At 48.2% G+C, this 17,036-nt stretch overlaps 1 protein-coding gene across 1 annotated transcript; it reads left to right on the forward strand.

The window, feature by feature from the left end:
- The first annotated feature begins 306 nt into the window (after positions 1-306).
- On the forward strand, positions 307-6,428 carry NPY4R2 (neuropeptide Y receptor Y4-2). The gene is made up of 2 exons (XM_081074778.1): positions 307-418; positions 2,761-6,428. Exon 2 carries the CDS (start codon positions 2,801-2,803, stop codon positions 3,926-3,928), a length of 1,128 nt encoding a protein of 375 aa, XP_080930904.1. The 5' UTR covers positions 307-418; positions 2,761-2,800; the 3' UTR covers positions 3,929-6,428.
- Positions 6,429-17,036: the final 10,608 nt, after the last annotated feature.

The following is a 17,036-nucleotide window of genomic DNA, read 5'->3' on the forward strand; positions in this document are numbered from 1 at the left end:
AAGTACATTGACCCTGTCTAGTTCAGTTCTGTGTGCCCAGCAAGAGAGGCAGACTCATAGGAGGCCTGCAATTCATATTTATGAACCAGTTTATGAAAGGCAGGTCTTCTTAGGTCCATTTCATGGATGAGGAGACTGAGGGGGGGGAGAGAGAGAGAGAGAGAGAGAGAGAGAGAGAGAGAGAGAGAGAGAGAGAGAGAGAGAGAGAGAGAGACCCAGTCTGCTGGCCTGCAGCTCCAGACGGATGGTGTGGGCTGGCTCCCTGGGCAGGCAGCTGGGTCCCCAGGCAGCCAAGCGTCCTCATGGGCGGGCAGGCAGCCAGGGCGGCGGCAGCGCAGGAGGGAGCCCAGCGGGCAGCCAGAGGACAGGCAGGGCGGCTCCGCTTCACACACAGAGCGCCGCGGGCCCCCCGGAGCAGGTGAGGCCGGCGTGGGCCCTGCGGCGCGCCCATTGGGTCCCGGGGCCAAGGGGACCCGGACTCGGGTCTGACCCCTCCCTCTTCCCCCCAGCCCCATCCTCCCGCCGGGAAGCCTTGCGCGCCGCCTGCCGCCAGGCGATTAGGGATGGGGCACGGGATGGGCTTCCCAAAGCCTGCGGCTCAGAGTAGCACAACCAGGGCTGGGGTGCGGGGAGCACCCGCCTCTCATGTAGACTTGGACTCCTGCAACCTCAGTGTCCTCACCTGAAACTTGGGTGGCACGCTACCTCACCCCGTGTAATGCGAGTAAAGAGGAGGTAAGGGGTGCATGGAATGTGTCTGGGCACCGCCGGCGTTAAAACAGGAGCTGTTGGCTGAAATTTCAGGAAACAAAGCAGATGTCCTTCTCTCCATTCTTACCTGATTGGGAGATTGATAATATTTGTATTGTTAGTGTTCTTCTGACTGGTGGGGAAGGCAGGCTGCAGTGGAGGTGTTCCCACCTTGTCTTGAGAGCTGCCTGGCAACAAGTTCTGATGCTCACAGGCATTCTATTCATAGTGGTTTTGGTGATGGCAATGTGACTTTGAGGTGTATCTGCATTCCTCGTGGTCACTTCCTCTGGTCTGGGAGGGACATGGCTGTACATACTGTCTTTGCAGCCCTGTTTGTAGCATGGGGCTTGGCACATGCTTATTGAGTGGATGGATGTGTGAAGTTGGGGGGAATTTCTGAAGCCCTGTCCATCTGGTCACTCGGCTCTGATCATGCTGCAGTTGGCCAGTTTGGAGTCCCTTGTGTGGCTTCCCGTCATTGACCCAGTCTTGGCTGGTGGTCAACCAGAGCCTTGGGTTTTTTTGCTGCTTTGGGCACAATGCATCCCCCACTGTTTCAGGCAGTTGTGGCCATTTTTTGACTTAAATACTGGACCTTTCTTCTGGCCCTGGTATATTTCATTTTGTCACGTTCATTTCCAAATGGCCCTCTTTGCCAGATGACTGTGGTGCCAGAAAAATCCTCTTGCTTATGAGATTCACTAAGCAAAATAATCGGACCGTAAAACTGCAGTGGACTTCATGCCTTCATCTTGTAAATCATCAAATGAGACTCATCTTTATCAACCAGACCAAATGCACAGTGACATTTCCTCATATGACAGCTGACAAATAGACTTTACTGATCTCTGTTTAATTTTGACCATACTCAAACAACTGCTTCTCTGACCATTATATGGGACTTAAAGAATATCTGAAATAGGGTATTCTTCTGTAAACAGTGTTTATCAAAATGGTCCATCAACCATTGTTAAAACAGAGGTTCCTGGGTCCCATCCTACACTCACTTAACTGCATCTCCTGGTGAGAGGCTCTGGAATCTGCATTTTGACATGCTCCTGGAGTGATTCTGGTGTCCCTGGAGGTTGAGCGCTGCTTGTGGGATTAATGATGACTAGAGGAATCATGAGGAAGGTGAGTCACAATGCTGTGTGTAATGACATGGTAGCTCTCCATGTCAAAATATCTGTCATTGGTATTACCACCTGGAGTCTCTAGAGTCCATACTCCAACTTAGTCTTGGCAGAGGGTCCGTTATGTTGAGAAGGCACCAGAGAAAAAGGGACAGGCTGTGTCAGGGCATGGAGGTGTGGACCAGGCTGGTGTGTTTGGGAACTGCAAGCTGTTTCAGGTGACTAAAGCATAGGCATGGAGAGGGCCTATAGGGAGGATGGTGGACATCCCATGAAGTTGGCCAGGCATGTGTGTACACATTAGTGGGCAAGAGGAGAGAGCTGGTGTGCTGATGACCCAGTTTTTGCATACCTGGCAAACTTTACCTTTGCCATGTGTCACCTGAGGAACAAGGCTGGTGGTGCAAGTGGTGGCTGAGACCAGGAGGGCTTACTGTGTGTCAGGTCCCAGGGTTTTGGTTCTATCCTTAAGGGCATGGTATGCCATGGAAAGACCAGAGCACATGATGGCATTTGCTTCTGTGTCTATTTGGATAAAATGTGACAAGGGAATTTCCATGCTACCTGAACAACTCTGTTCCTGAACTTTGCATACAACAATCCAACTTCATTATCATCAAAACTACATCAAACTCTGAGGTCAGGGGGAACTTTTGGAGCAAGTTCTGGCATCAGACAGACCTGGGTTTGAATCTGGGTCCCATTACTTATTAGCTGTGTGACTATGGGCAAGTTGTTTTTACGTCTCTGAGTCTCAGGTCCTAGAATCCTAGCCTTGGGGTTGAAGAAGTCATGAACATCTCTATCTGGACCCCACTTCTCCCTGGATTACACCCAGGGGGCACCATCCCTGAGTTGTTTCTTTGCTTTGCAGGTGTCATCACTGAATCTCCTGGAATCTTCCCACATGCACCATGAACATCTCTCACTTCCTGTCTATGCTGCTCCCAGGAACCTTGCAAGGTCAAAACAGGAGCATGCCAAAGGGCATCCTGTACAACTTCTCTGACCACTGCCAGGATTCTGTAGATCCAATGGTCTTCATTGTCACCACTTATAGCATCGAGACCATAGTGGGGGTCCTGGGCAACCTCTGCCTGATATGTGTGACCATTAGGCAGAAGGAGAAGGCCAATGTGACCAACCTGCTCATCGCCAACCTGGCCTTCTCTGACTTCCTCATGTGCCTCATCTGCCAGCCGCTCACAGCCATCTACACCATCATGGACTATTGGGTCTTTGGCGAGGCCCTTTGCAAGATGTCGGCCTTCATCCAGTGTGTATCAGTGACAGTCTCTATCCTCTCACTTGTCCTTGTGGCCTTGGAGAGGCATCAGCTCATCATCAACCCGACTGGCTGGAAGCCCAGCATCTCCCAGGCCTACCTTGGGATTGCGGTCATCTGGCTCATTGCCTGTTTCCTCTCCCTGCCCTTCCTGGTCAACAGCATCCTGGAGAATGTCTTCCACAAGAACCATTCCAAGGCTCTGGAATTCCTGGCAGATAAGGTGGTCTGTACCGAGTCCTGGCCGCTGGACCACCACCGTGTCATCTATACCACCTTGCTGCTGCTCTTCCAGTACTGCATCCCGCTGGCCTTCATCTTGGTCTGCTATGTACGCATCTACCGGCGCCTACGGAAGCAGGGGCAGCTGTTCCGCAAGGGCACCTACAGCTCGCAGGCTCGGCAGATGAGGCGGATCAACGGCATCCTTGTGGCCATGGTGGCTGCCTTTGCCCTGCTCTGGCTGCCCCTGCATGTGTTCAACAGCCTGGAGGACTGGTACCACGAGGCCATTCCTGTTTGCCACGGCAACCTCATCTTCTTGCTGTGCCACCTGCTCGCCATGGCCTCCACCTGTATCAATCCTTTCATCTATGGTTTTCTTAACACCAACTTTAAGAAAGAGGTCAAGGCCCTGGTGCTGACTTGCCAGCAGAGCGCCCCCGTGGAGGAGGCTGAGCATCTGCCCCTGTCCACAGTGCACACGGAAATCTCCAAAGGATCCCTGAAACTCAGTGGCAGGTCCAACCCCATTTAGCCAGGTCCAGGGCTTCTCCCTACTATGCCCATCACCAGGCTCTTTCACCACTTAGCTAAGTGGGCACGGGGCAAGCTGAGGGTGGCACTCCATCATTACTGGCTTTCTAGGGTCCAGATAGGCAGGCAAGAGCTCGTTTCCACATCTATTTGCAATGTGAAGCCTGACATTCAGACGGTTTAGCTATTTGTTTCTGGGGGGATTCTGAGTCTGGATTTTGCGGGTCACAGTATACCTCACAGCTTGAGCGGATGCCAGAGCCGGAGGTAGTCTGCTAGTAGCAGGCAGGGTTCATTCTGGTAACTCAGCAACAGATGCCTAGCCTGCAACCCCAGGGGTTTTACCTCTACCAATGAAGCTGCAAGGTCACTGTGAGGTGAGGGAAGGAGCACGTGGAGTCAGAGCTTTGGACCTTGGTCAGCCCCTAACTTCTGTGAGAGATGATGTTTGTGCATGGGCTTCGTAAGTGATAACAAATTCTGTGGAGGCAAGACAGTGGGATTTCTGTTCTCTGCTTAACACATCCAGCTGCGGAGAACGGATCCTGGTGGCTTTGGGTCCTCATACTCCTCTGCAGTAGGAAAATCAGCCCAGAGCAGCAGGAATTCCAGGATTCACATCCTACTCCATCCCTTTTTTCTTTCACTGCATTTGCCACCTTGTGTGGAAATACGCCTGCAAGTGTTTGCCCTTGAGGGTGACATACGTATTGTCATAGAGCTTGTGTCCTCTTTGCCTCAGACAGAAAGCTTTGCCACGGTAGGCTGTGGGAAATGTGTCCCTGCTGAGTGCTTAGCCAAGGGCAGGTGCCCCGTGCCAAGCTCCAGGATGGGAAGGGCTCAGCCTGCTGCAGCCACACTCCATCGCTTGCCCTTCCTTGCCTCTCCGGACCTCTCCTAATAAGGTAGCTGGCTAGGGACTCTGTGACTCTCCCCAGTCTCAACCCACTGCCAAAGCCTACAGTACAAGCTGTGACCCCAGCCTCCTTCATTCTACACTCTGACCACTGAACTCACTTTCCCTAGGGGACGTGCCATGATTCTTCCAAAGCCTCTACACAACTTTGGGCCTCCCAGTAGCCTTCAGTAGTGGCAGGGGCAGGGAGTTGTTGGAGTCTAGATTAATGCGGCACTGGCTGGAAGGAGCAGGGGTCCCCCTTCCTCCAGTCAGCCAGGGAAAATGGAGAAAGGGCTACACTGCGTGTGACTATCTCACCGTAGAGGTCATAACCTAGTCTTCTGGTTGCTGAGCCAGATCCAAGGCTTCATTTGTGTGTAGACAAGACAGCTTGTCCTTGCAGGGAAGAAAATGTCAAGTTTGCTCACCTTGGATGGGCTGTCCAGGCCTGGCTCTGCCTACTCAGACTCACACAACCTCCAGCAGAGTGGACCCACCAGGACGTCCCCGGGCAGAGTATTCAGGTGTCCAGGACCCTGGAGGGGCCTCGCTGTGAGGTTCCTGGGACTGGCTTTACACAGGAGATCTGGCAAAGGGCCAGGCAGCAGGAGATTCAGTAGCCATGTCTGACTGTCATTCTGGCCTGGCCCTTGACCAAGAACTTGTGCAGCCGACACCCAAGACAAGTGTTCTTTGAGCCACCAGCTCCCTTCCTGGAGTTATTTGTTTTGTTCTATGTTTTGGTCACATCTCTCATTCTGTTCCTTTGAGCCACTTTCTTGGATGCAGCTTGTGCTTATCTTGGTGCCATCTGCTGCTGGCTGATTCAAGTAACCACCTTCCAGCAAAGCTCAGGCCCTGGGATCTTTTCCAGCAAGATGTCATTCATCAAGCTCCCCAAGGAATTGGGGGCTTCAGACCCCTCTGGATTCCATGCAATTGCCTAGAGTTTGCTTCACATCACTCCTCTCAGGGGTGTCAAGACGCTTGAGGACAAGCATACTTTAGGGTGCTGGCAAGCTTGAGGAACAGGGGACCAGGCTGTTCATCTGGTGAAGGTGCTTGGCATTCGGGGTAGTGGGTGGAAGCCTCCCTGAGCATCTTCTGTGCTCCCCTCACATTGCTAAGGTTGACACAGCCTGCCAACCTGACAGCCTGGGTGGCTGTCTCTTGTTCCTGGTTCCTAATGATCCTTGGGATTGCCTAGTTCACAGCACCCTGGGAACTTGCCGCTCAAAGTGTCATCAGAAGACCAGAAGTTTCAGCATCACCTGGAGCTTGTTAGACGTGCAGAACCTCTGTTCCCACCCCAGAATGTTTCAGTTGGAATTCGCATTTTATCAAGAGCTCTAAGTTAATGGTGCACACATTCAAGAGAAGTTCTGCTCTAGGAAACAGATTACCCTGGAGCTTGGAGCTACTTGTAGAGCACTTGTAGACACCCACTGTGGGATCTGGAGGGGACCTTTCGGAATCCTAGTTCCTAAGGCTTTAAATTGGTATTGCTGAAGAGGTGGATTCAGTTTTGGTTGTTTGTCTCATCTCTGGCCATATGTGGACATATTTCTTCTGAAACCTTTTCATTCCTTCAATAAATATTTGCCAAATGAACAGTTTGCATAGTTACCTTCTTATGAACATGCCCTTCTGAATTCTGCTCTGTTTCACCTAAACAGTATCATCAAGTTTTCCATCTCACTGAATATTATTTTTGACTCTTTATTATTATTAAGAGTTTAGAAAATGCTGCAGTGAAAGCTGGTTCTTCTGAACAGAATCTCTCTAATTCCCAGAGGAGCCTTCACTAGCCCAGCTAGTGGCCCGGTCCCTAATGCAGTGAGAAGAGCCCACCTTTACAAAAGCACCGGCGCTGGAATTGGAGAGACCCACACCCAGAGTTCTTGGGAACCCTTAGTGGGTGCAAAGCCTTATCAAATCCTGGCTGTGTGAGTTTAAATCTTGTCTAACCCTAGCATTTCCTTTTTTAAGAAATGACCTTGACTTGTTTTTTCCGTTATAAAAGTAACCATATTCATTCTTGAATATGTACGAAATATACAAAAATAAAATAAGAAATCATGTTCCACCACCCAAACAGAATCACTATTTATATTTTGGGGAGCTATTTCTTTAGTTTTTATACATTTAGAATGTTAAATTTTATTATTGTTTTTCACATGTTTGTTCTCATACTGTGAGTGTATGCATATTTATATATAATATTTAAGGATTATTTTATATCTTTTTTTGCTTAAACTTATAAGACTTTGTATTTATTCAACAAATATGTCAGACACATGGTAGATGCTGGAGAGACAGTGGTAAATAAAATATACACTGTTCCTCTCCTCATGGAGCTTATAGTCCAGAGACTAAATCCATCCATGTCCTTAATCACCACCTATTGTGGCGTATTTAAATGTTTCTAGACCTATTACATATAGTTCTGTGATGAGCTTCTATGCAGAGGACTTTTTCTGTATTGGGATTATTTCCTTAGGAGATTCCCAGAAGTGGAATTAATGGGTCAAAGGGCACAGATGTTTCTCAAGGCTCTTGATGTGTGGTGCTAAACATTTCCAAAGAGGCTGGAATGATTTGCACTCCCTGACGAGTGCCAGTTTCACTGTGCCTTGGCCACTGTTAGGAATTGCCATTAACGAGAAGACCTCCATTGTTCACTAGGTCCCGTTCCCTCTCATCTACTCATGAACGTCATTCCAGGGTAATCAGTAATCAGTTTTCTCGGCTCTCCTTTATACAAAACTCCAAAGGCTCATCTAATCTTGAACTTTCTCTTTTCCATGCTCTTTTGTACACACCTGTCCATTTAAATAGCCCTTGCCAAAGTCGCAGTGACCATGTTGCTAAATCCCGTGGTCCATTCTCAGTCTCGTTTTATATGACCAATTGGTGACATTTGGCAGTTAGTAAATCCCTTCTCCTTGAAACTCTTTATGCTTGTGGCTTTTTTCAGAACACTACACTCATGGTTCTCTCCAGCTCCTTCTCACACTTTTTTCTTAGACTCTTGTCTCCCTGAACTTGGATCATTGGTATGTCCCCAGGGAGCCATGAAGGCCCATTTGCTCTCATTCCCTAGGTTGGCTCATCCAGTCTTCAACACAACTAAATGTTTAACTGTCTAATGCTCCCAAATGTGAATGTCCCATCTGCACTTCTCCCTGTTCTGTGGATTTGTATACGTGGCCACTGCTCTGTGTGTACTGGACATCCAATCGTCATCTCAAACTTGGTATGTTCCAAAGCAGACTTCTGATTTACCTCCCCACCTCTTCTTTCTCAGTCCCCCTCTTTCATTAAATGAAGTGCCCTCTTTTCATTTGCTTGGGCCACAGTCTTTGGGATCTACCTTCTGTTCACAAACCACATCTAATTCATCAACAAGTTCTGTAAGCTCCACCTTTAAAGTGTTTTCAGAACGACAACTTCTTACCTCCCCTGGCTCTGCCATCTGGTCCAAGCCACTATCCTCTCTACCAAGATTATCGCAATGGCTTCCTGTCTGCTGTCTCAGCAGAGTGACCCACTGAAGCCCGAGTCAGATCCTTTCATACCTCTGGTCAAAGCCTGGCATTAGCTTTCTGACAGTCAGAGCAAAATTCACTGTTTACAGCCAGCCCGAGCTGGCTGTCTGCCTCTCTCTGACCTCACTTCTAACCACCTTTCCAGCCTGAGATTGCAGAAGCCAGGGGAGAGGCAGGGACAGGTTATCCCTCACAACCTCAGGAGGAACCAACCCTGCTAACATGTTGGTTTTGGACTTCCAGCCTCCAGAAATTTGAGACAATAGATTTCTGTTGTTAAATTTCTGATACTTTGTCATGACAATGGCAGCAGACTAACATAGGAGATACGATTGAAGGCAGGGAGATCTATCCATGTGAGCAGTGTGACAGTCAGGTTCTCAGTTGTAGAGACAGACCCCAACTCAAACATTTTATGATGCAATAGGGAATTTATAGACTCATGTAATGGGGTGGTCCAAAGGAAATTCGTTGGCGTTAGCCTGGATTCAGAGGTTCAAACAATCACATCAGGGCTCTTCTTTCCTTGCCCCCTTGTCTCCACCAGTTACCCTAACCCCTTGAATCTGCTGATCTCTGTCCCTACCCGCGGGACACTACACGAGGGACCCCGAAGCACCTAGAAGGGAGGAAAATGGGAGACACAAAGACCGGAGACAAGACAGTTCTGATCAAGTCTCTCTTTATTGCAGCTCAATCATGGGTTATATACATTCTTTTGCTGGGTGGAGGGGCATTAACATAAGAAGGGTTGCTGCAGGCTAGCAGTCTTAAGCCATCCGGATACCCCCTACAGAATGTGGGTGTTACCCAAGTAACTTCCTCTATCTCATGCTTCTCAGTTATGTGATGGTGCCTTACAGGCACCCCCCCTCTACAGATCTCTTCATGGATTCAAACTCGACACATGTGACAGTAAGAGGTCACACAGCTCCCGTCTTACCTTGGTCCTCACAAGCCTGGCAAGGAGCATAGCTTTCTGTGCCTGGTCAGAACTCTGGGGAGGGTTCTGATAGCTCAGGCCTGAGCCTTGACCATGCCAGTTGCTAGAACACTTTCTTCACCCAGACTGGGTCCCTGGATCAGGGTGGTGGGGTCAGTGCCACTTGCATCACGTGGATGTGACAGGATTATCACGGCGGGGAGGGGATAGAGGGAGTCCCCCAGAGGAAGTGATGTTAGGCAGGAAAAAACACAGAAGCAGAAATAGACTTAGAGAGGAGAGAATTGATTGGAAAGAAAGTTAGGTGTCGAATGGACAGGATGACTTGGGTGTGGGAGGGAGATGGATGATTCCTGGGTTCTGATGATTCCTGATTAGGAAAGGGAATGGGTGTCTGTTCTAGTTTATTTAGTGAGATAGAGCAGGGTTTCCTTTGAGTGTGTGTGAAGGGTGAGGGGTGGGGTGGGTAGTTTGTCTTTGATCATGTGGTGTTTGAGGCACTCTTGGGCATGTAGATGGACTGTCAGATACTTGAATTTACAGCTCTGGGGGAGCTTTGGCTAAGGCCTCACTAAGCTGTGCTGAGGGCAGGGCTAGGATGTAGCCAGAATGGAAGGTGGGCTGATCTGAAGCTGGGCATGGGCCAAAGGAAGTTCAGTTTCCCAGAACTGAGTCTGGTGATAAGACGCTGAGCTCAGCAAACCAGCTGGGGTCCTGGGACACGGGTAGGCAGTGTCCAGCAAAGAGGCCCCTGTGGACAGGGTAGAGTAAGCCAGGCATAGGAGTTATTTCCACAGAGCTGAACTTAGAGATGACACAAGGTAAATTGCCCTTCACCTGATTTGTGTGGCCTCACTTCTTTAGAGAATCAAGGACACCTTCAAGCTCAAGCTGCTTGGCTGAAGTTGGGAGTTGTTGCTGTGACCTACTGCTTTGCAGGGATACAATGATGTTGGAGAAAATGCTGAAAAGACCTGAAAGATCCTCAAAGAAGAAATCTTGGATTCTTACACCTGCTGAGAGATAGTCTGGTGGTGGAGGAATGAGCAGAGCTGTCATCTCTGTTTTAAAGTGGGTAATGCTGCAATGGACAGACAGCCTGTAGTGACAAGGTCCTTGGCCTGGCCCAATGGTGGGGCTTCTTCCCAGAGTATCTCTTTAAGATTTTGATACATCTTACAACTGCTGCAAATCTACAGACATAAACCAGACTGGGGATCCTGAGTCTTGAGAAGACACCGGGAACGGGTTTGAAGAACATTTTAAGGTGCCTTCTTAGCCAACAGCAGCCAAGCACTTCCTACTTGGGCATCTGAGCAGGCACCTGCAGGGTGAACTTGCCCATGAACCACAGAGCAAGAGGGTGCTTGTGAATGTGGTTGTGTAATTGTGGGCCTTGAGGGTTCTAGTTGTTTAAATGTCACCATTTATTTGAAACTGATTTCCATCTGACTCTGAAAACAGTTTATCAGTACAGTTGGGTACCAGTACAAAGCTCTCTTAAAATACATTTCCTTTCATTCATAAAGCTAGTAATGCGGCATTTGATTAATCATTCTTTCAACTGCCAAGGAAACCATACTGAAAATAGGGCATGCATTCAGAACAAAGAACTTGAAATCACTTGTGAAAACCCTGTGATAACCATATCTCCCTCACCAGATAGTGTGCTCTGTGACAGCTAGCAGCCTGTTGCCACCTTGTAAATATCATTTGCAGCCCTTTCTGGGTTTTATGACTTTGAGGTGTGAGGGGTGGGAGGTGAGGTGGTGGTGGTGGTGGTGGGATAGGTGGGTCATAGATCTGCAAAGGATTTCCCAAAGAGAGACTTCCTTTTCCTCCGTTTCCTTTTACAGACCCACCTACCTGTTCAACTTACATATGTGGAACAAGTAGGAGACTTGTGCCTGAACCGGGCAGGAGTGAGCACAAGTCTTTTCCCCAGGTTCCTGGATGCTTGCTGTGTTCTGCCAGTTGGCCGGGGTGGGGGTGGGGGGCTCAGTCACAACCTGGTTGAGGGAATACTGAAGTTTTTCATCAGTATATTTAACTATTCAGGCATAATGGCCTTCACCACCTTTTGTCAAGCACATAGCTTTAAAACAGTTAAATGTAACATGGTTTATATAAGGTAGTGGGTGTTTCACCATCTGTGAGATCTGCGGTCTATGGCTGTGGGCAGGGCAGGAATACCTGGAGCCTGAGCTCTGGGGAGGGGGTGTATGCAGCTGGTGCACTTCACCCGCATTCATTGGCACCTTCTCTGCAGATGGCATGATGGACATACCTCCAGATGGACAGGTATAAAACAACTACCATGTGCAATGATAAGTGCAATCAGGGCAAGGAGGAGCTGTCAGTCATTCTCCAAGAGGGCATTTGGAAGGATGTGTCTATGAGCTCACGGCCAGGCAGGATGGGAAAAGGCTCACATTGTAGCGAGCAATGGCGGGAGGCAGCAGATCCAGTGCATTTAGGGGTGGGGCTGCTGAGGGCAAGCCTGGATGGAGAGGTGAGATGGATGTGGAAGGCCTCACATCCCAGGCTGAGCTGGCTTTTCCTTAAACATTTTTTTAAATAAATTTTTTATTGGGGAATATTGGGGGACAGTGTGTTTCTCCAGGGCCCATCAGCTCCAAGTCATTGTCCTTCAATCTAGTTGTGGAGGGCGCAGCTCAGTTCCAAGTCCAGTTGCCGTTTTTCTTTTTTTTCCTTCAAATTTATTTATTTATTGATTGATTGGGGTGACAATTGTTAGTGAAATTACATAGATTTCAGGTGTACAATTCTGTATTACATCATCTATAAATCCCATTGTGTGTTCACCACCCAGAGTCAGTTCTCCTTCAATCACCATATATTTGATCCCCCTTACCCTCAGCTCCCTCCCCCCACCCCCCTTCTTTAGTTGCAGGGGGCGCAGTCCACTATCCCATGTGGGAATTGAACCGGCAGCCCTGTTGTTCAGAGCTCATGCTCTAACCAACTGAGCCATCCGGCGGCCCCCCAGGCTGAGCTGTTTGACTATGTTAGGCTGGTGAGGGGAAGTCACTCAGGACTCTCAGTGGGGGGTGCCATGGCTAAGTTTGAGGTTAGGAAAGCTGCCTTTGGTTGTAGTGTGCAGAAGGGGTTGGTGGATAACTAAAGTGTTCAGCTGATTACTACTATAGCTATTCTCTGTAGGCTGGCCTCACAGGGAAGCTGGTTTCCTGCAGAGCTTCAAGGAAGCTGGCTGTAGCTGAATCCTGAGACTATCAATCTTGGGGAACACTGCCATGTCATAAGCTGGAACCCTAACCCTTGACCATGCCAGTCAAGACTGCTGCTCCCCAACTGTAAATGCTGACCTGGAAGAGCAGGGCAGATGGCCAGAGTTCTACCACACCACATGATCGTATCCTGAGTCCCGATCCCACCAGGAGAGAGGCTGGTGCCTCCCTGATCATACAAGCCCAAGGTTCGGGTCTCTCTCTTGGAGTCTGACAGCAGCCCAGCCAGATCCCCATGCAGTGCCCTGGAATGGGTCAACACACTGTTCCTGAGCTTATCTCTGTGGGTGCCCCTCACTAAACCCTGCGCCAGCAGGCAGTGTGTGTGCTGCCAGGTAATTTTCCCTTGTTTGCTTAAGGAGTTTGGGCCTTAAGGCCATTTCCAAAGGCTTTTGGTTGAGCTTGCTAAATGGAGGCTCCCTTCACTCACAAGCACAGCGTCCTGACAAATGGGGGTTTGGAGTATGATGAGACTATGTAGGGCATCTTGGTGGTTGGGGCATTTACTGCTGTGCCCCTCCACCTTGTCCTCAGGCTTTCTGTCTCCTACCCAGATCCCCTCCCCATGTTATCGAGGCCCACCCTCCAGCCCAGAAGTTATGAGGGCTCTGTGTCTAGTTCGGAGCCCCACAGGGCATGGTTTGTTGTCCAAAAGGGGAGACTAGATGCCACAGAAACCTTGTCACATCATGGTAGCCATCTTTTCATTGTTCTATGGATTCCATGTCACCAACCCTGAGAAAGGTCTGGAGTCACTGACTGAGTCTCAGTTTCCATATTAGTCAAATGTGGGATTTCGACCAGAATATTTTCAGGATTCTGTGCTGTTTTAGAAGGTCCATGATTTCTTTATCTTTTGTGGGAAGTAGAGTAATTTTGTAGCTTTCTGACCTCTCCATGAAATGGAACAGAGTCAGTATGGGGACCAATGAGTAGAATTCTCAGGTATAGTAGGAGTTACCTGACTCCTGTTAAATTCATAGTCTTCTTTCATGAGGACTGTCCTGAGTTTTCTGGCCTGACATGCCCAGGCCACAGCTCGATTCCATGGCTCAGTTAGTTAATTTAGTTACTTAAGTTAGCATTAACCATGTAAGAGCAGTGCAATTGGTATTACAAGCCAGACAATACCCTCATTAGTCAGAATTATTACTAAGCACTGATGAACACGTGGTGCTAGACAACAAGCCATAAATGTCCAAGATGTTGAGAAAATGGCTCCAGCATTTGGGCCTCTGTCCAGCATTGCATTCCATGACGCTCCCTGACCCAGAGTGTCAGTGCTTGAGCTTTGCCAGGCAGCTTCTCCTTGGGGCCCTAAGCCTCCTCCTCCCTCCTGCCTCTGCTAAACTGGCCTGAAGCTCAGGACTGGGGAGTGTCGAAGTATCTGAGCCTGTGGGAGGGTAAGAAATCCAAAACATATGAGGATCACCCCTTTTGGGAACATTTGTTCCATAATTAACGACATTTCAGTTCTCTAGTCTCCCAGCTTAGCATCCTCAAAGCCATCTCCATGCTCTCTTTCTCCACAGGCTCTGTTCTTCCAACCTGGACACCTGGGGAAGCCCCACCTTGGAAATATTCTTCCCATGACTCTGCCAACCTCTTTTGTTGGATCCTCTTCACTTCAAAGCCAAGTTCCTCTGAGAGTATTCTGCACTCCTGGCCACCACTTTCACTTCTCAACAGATGGGTATTTTTATCCACAGCTGCTGAAATTGCTGTCCATAAAATCAGGAATGTATGCTGATCGCCATGTGGTTTGGGTTTCCCTTTACTTGATCTTTGCAGCATTTCATTCTTGACATCCTGTCCCTGAAGTACCCTCTTTGGTTAGCTTCTGTGACATGACTTCAACCTCATTCTCCTAACACTGGCTGCTCCTTCTCAGGCTCCTTTGGCCCTCAAATGTCAGGCTTTTCCCGGTTCCACCTTGGCTTTTGTGTCCTACTTGGCCCACTCCCCATGAGCAATTCCATTATGTTCCTGTGCCTTCAGCTGCCACTTACAAGTTGATGGTTCCCAAATTATGCCTCTTCCAAACTTTACTTGCCATTGGACATCACCACCTAAGTTTTCCCCATATACCCCCACATACACTTGACATGGTCAAGTGCAAATCCAAAGTAAAATATGAGCCCTTCTCTTGGATTCCTGCTGGATTTTCATCACAGTTTCTCCTATCGCCAATCACCTGCTTGCTTAATTTAAGCATGTGGTTCATTCCTGTTCCTCTGGACTATTTTAAGAACCTCCCTCAATTGGAGGTATTTCCACCTCTGATCTTGCTGTTCAGTGGTTTTTTTCTCTACTCCAGTTACAAATTTGACCTTGACACTCTCATTTGGCAGTTCCCACCATTTACAGGATGGAATCCCAATGATTTTATGGGCAATTCATGGTCTGCCTCTAGCTGGCCCTCCCATCCACCAGACTCCTTATTTTCTCAAACATGCCACGCTTTGTCCAAGTTGATGCTTATTGAATCCCTGTGCACTTTCTAAGTCTACCATCTCTGAAAACTACTTCTGGCTCCCTTCTCTCATTGTCTTCATGCCCAGAGCACTTTGCAATGGTTCTGTCGGGCACTTATGGAGTCTTAGGACTGGAAAGAAGAAAGGGTGTCTTTTTTCCTTTCCACTTGGCTATAACTCCCTTAAGCAGAAGGACTGGGCTTTTATTTTCTGGGCATCCAGCACAGTCCCTGGCCCTGAACAAATGCCCCTATGCAAGTACAGCATGCAGGAGTCTATGGTGAAGAACAGACAAATGAATTTTGAAGCTTGGAGGTGACCTGGGCCTCAGGGAAGAGACCAAGAAGAGTTGGGTTGGCAACCTCTTCTTCCCTACAGTGCAGCTAGCTAGTCAAGGCTACAGTGGGATCCAGCACTGGCATGCACAGGACAGCTCTATAGAGAGCATTTAAACCAAGCTTTGACATCTAGGGAAATGGGGCCTTCTGTCTGTTTTTCATATTTAAGAAAGTAGGACATATAATATAAATGAAGCTCAAGGGGGAAGGAGGGAAAAAGAGGGCGGTGAGGGCGGGAGCGTGAGTGGGAGCAATGGAAGAAGCATGGCTGAGCACTGTCCTCTGTAAGTTCCTTGGACATGATGGAGGCAAGTCCTCTGTCTGGGTTCAGTACTTTATTGCCTGGTCATACTTCCACTTTTCCCCAGGCAGAACTGTTGACACAGGAATCTACAGCATTTATATATATCAACACAGAAACCAAATAATAAATGCTTGTGTTCCTGTGTAAATATGCAAACTTCCTTATGCAGACAGGGGTAAGCAGACATTTGGCTTAGAAATATTCAGTTTTTGGGACTATTTCACAAATGCAGGTCCGGACGAGATGTGGGCTGCTGCACCCTCTTGCTGGTGGTCAGGTGTCTGGACCCATCTCTTTGTATCAGTCTCCCCTTTGTAGCAGTCTGCTGTGTTCTGAGCATTTCAGTGGTCACTGTCATTCACTTCATTGAAACTAACACATTCCTTAGTGTGTACTGGTGTACTTAACAGTGATAGGGAATGGAGTATGTGCGAGTCATCAGTAAATGAGGGTCTTCAGTCAACATCATCAAACACCTAGCCCGACCAGGTGGCAGACATGTGCCAGGCTCTGGAGCTACAGAAGGCAAATATGTAGAAGGAACCTGGAGGAGCTCACAGCTTATAAGGGAGACCTACATTTGATGGGAAGATTATTCCCCACTATTTGTAAGTACATGTACTCATTCATGGAAAAAAATAACACAACACAACCCGGGAAGGAAATACACCAGTCATCAAAGGATTGTGATGATGTTTTTGTTGGTTCTCTTTATATTTTCCACAATTCCCAAGTTTTCTACAATAAACAGATATTACATTTATAATTATAATATATTTTTAAATAATTTATGGGTAGAAAAGATGGTTATTAAGCTTCTCAGGGTCTCCAGGGTTCTGCTATTTTGTCAGGAGGGCCTGGTTCTGATAATTCCTTTAGGAGAGCTACTTAAAATTGAAGTGAAGGGGAAACAGAATATGCAGATGTCAACTCAAGGTAGCTGCCACCTATGCAATGCCACCAGGATTCCCCAATTTGGGGTTTAGTGAAAGGGGGAGACTTTATTTAGTGAAAACAGCTCACTGGTGATGTAGCTCAGCTGTGAGACAGCTCAGGAATGAGATAGCTTGAGTGAGGCAATTCAGATGGTAGAGCTCTAGTGCTGTAGCTTCAGCTTTGGTGTTATGAGCTCTCGTCAGGGAAATGCAGTTTTTGATGGAAACTGAAAGTACACTCAGTTGAGGCAGAGGGGAAGCTGGCTTATTCGGAGGAGTTCCTGCCCTTGGTTCCTGATTGGTCCATTATCACGCAAATGAGGACTCTAAATCCTCACAGTTTGATTGGTCCAAAAAGTGCTATCCTGATTGGTTGGAATGAAGCCACTCTGATTGGTTG

Source organism: Rhinolophus hipposideros (genome assembly GCF_964194185.1).
Source record: "Rhinolophus hipposideros genome assembly, chromosome: 15".
Classification (NCBI taxonomy): Eukaryota; Metazoa; Chordata; class Mammalia; order Chiroptera; family Rhinolophidae; genus Rhinolophus; species Rhinolophus hipposideros.

What these genes read in the sequence shown, in the direction of transcription:
- NPY4R2 (XM_081074778.1), top strand. Translation starts at nt 2,801, where the DNA reads ATGAACATCTCTCACTTCCTGTCTATGCTGCTCCCAGGAACCTTGCAA.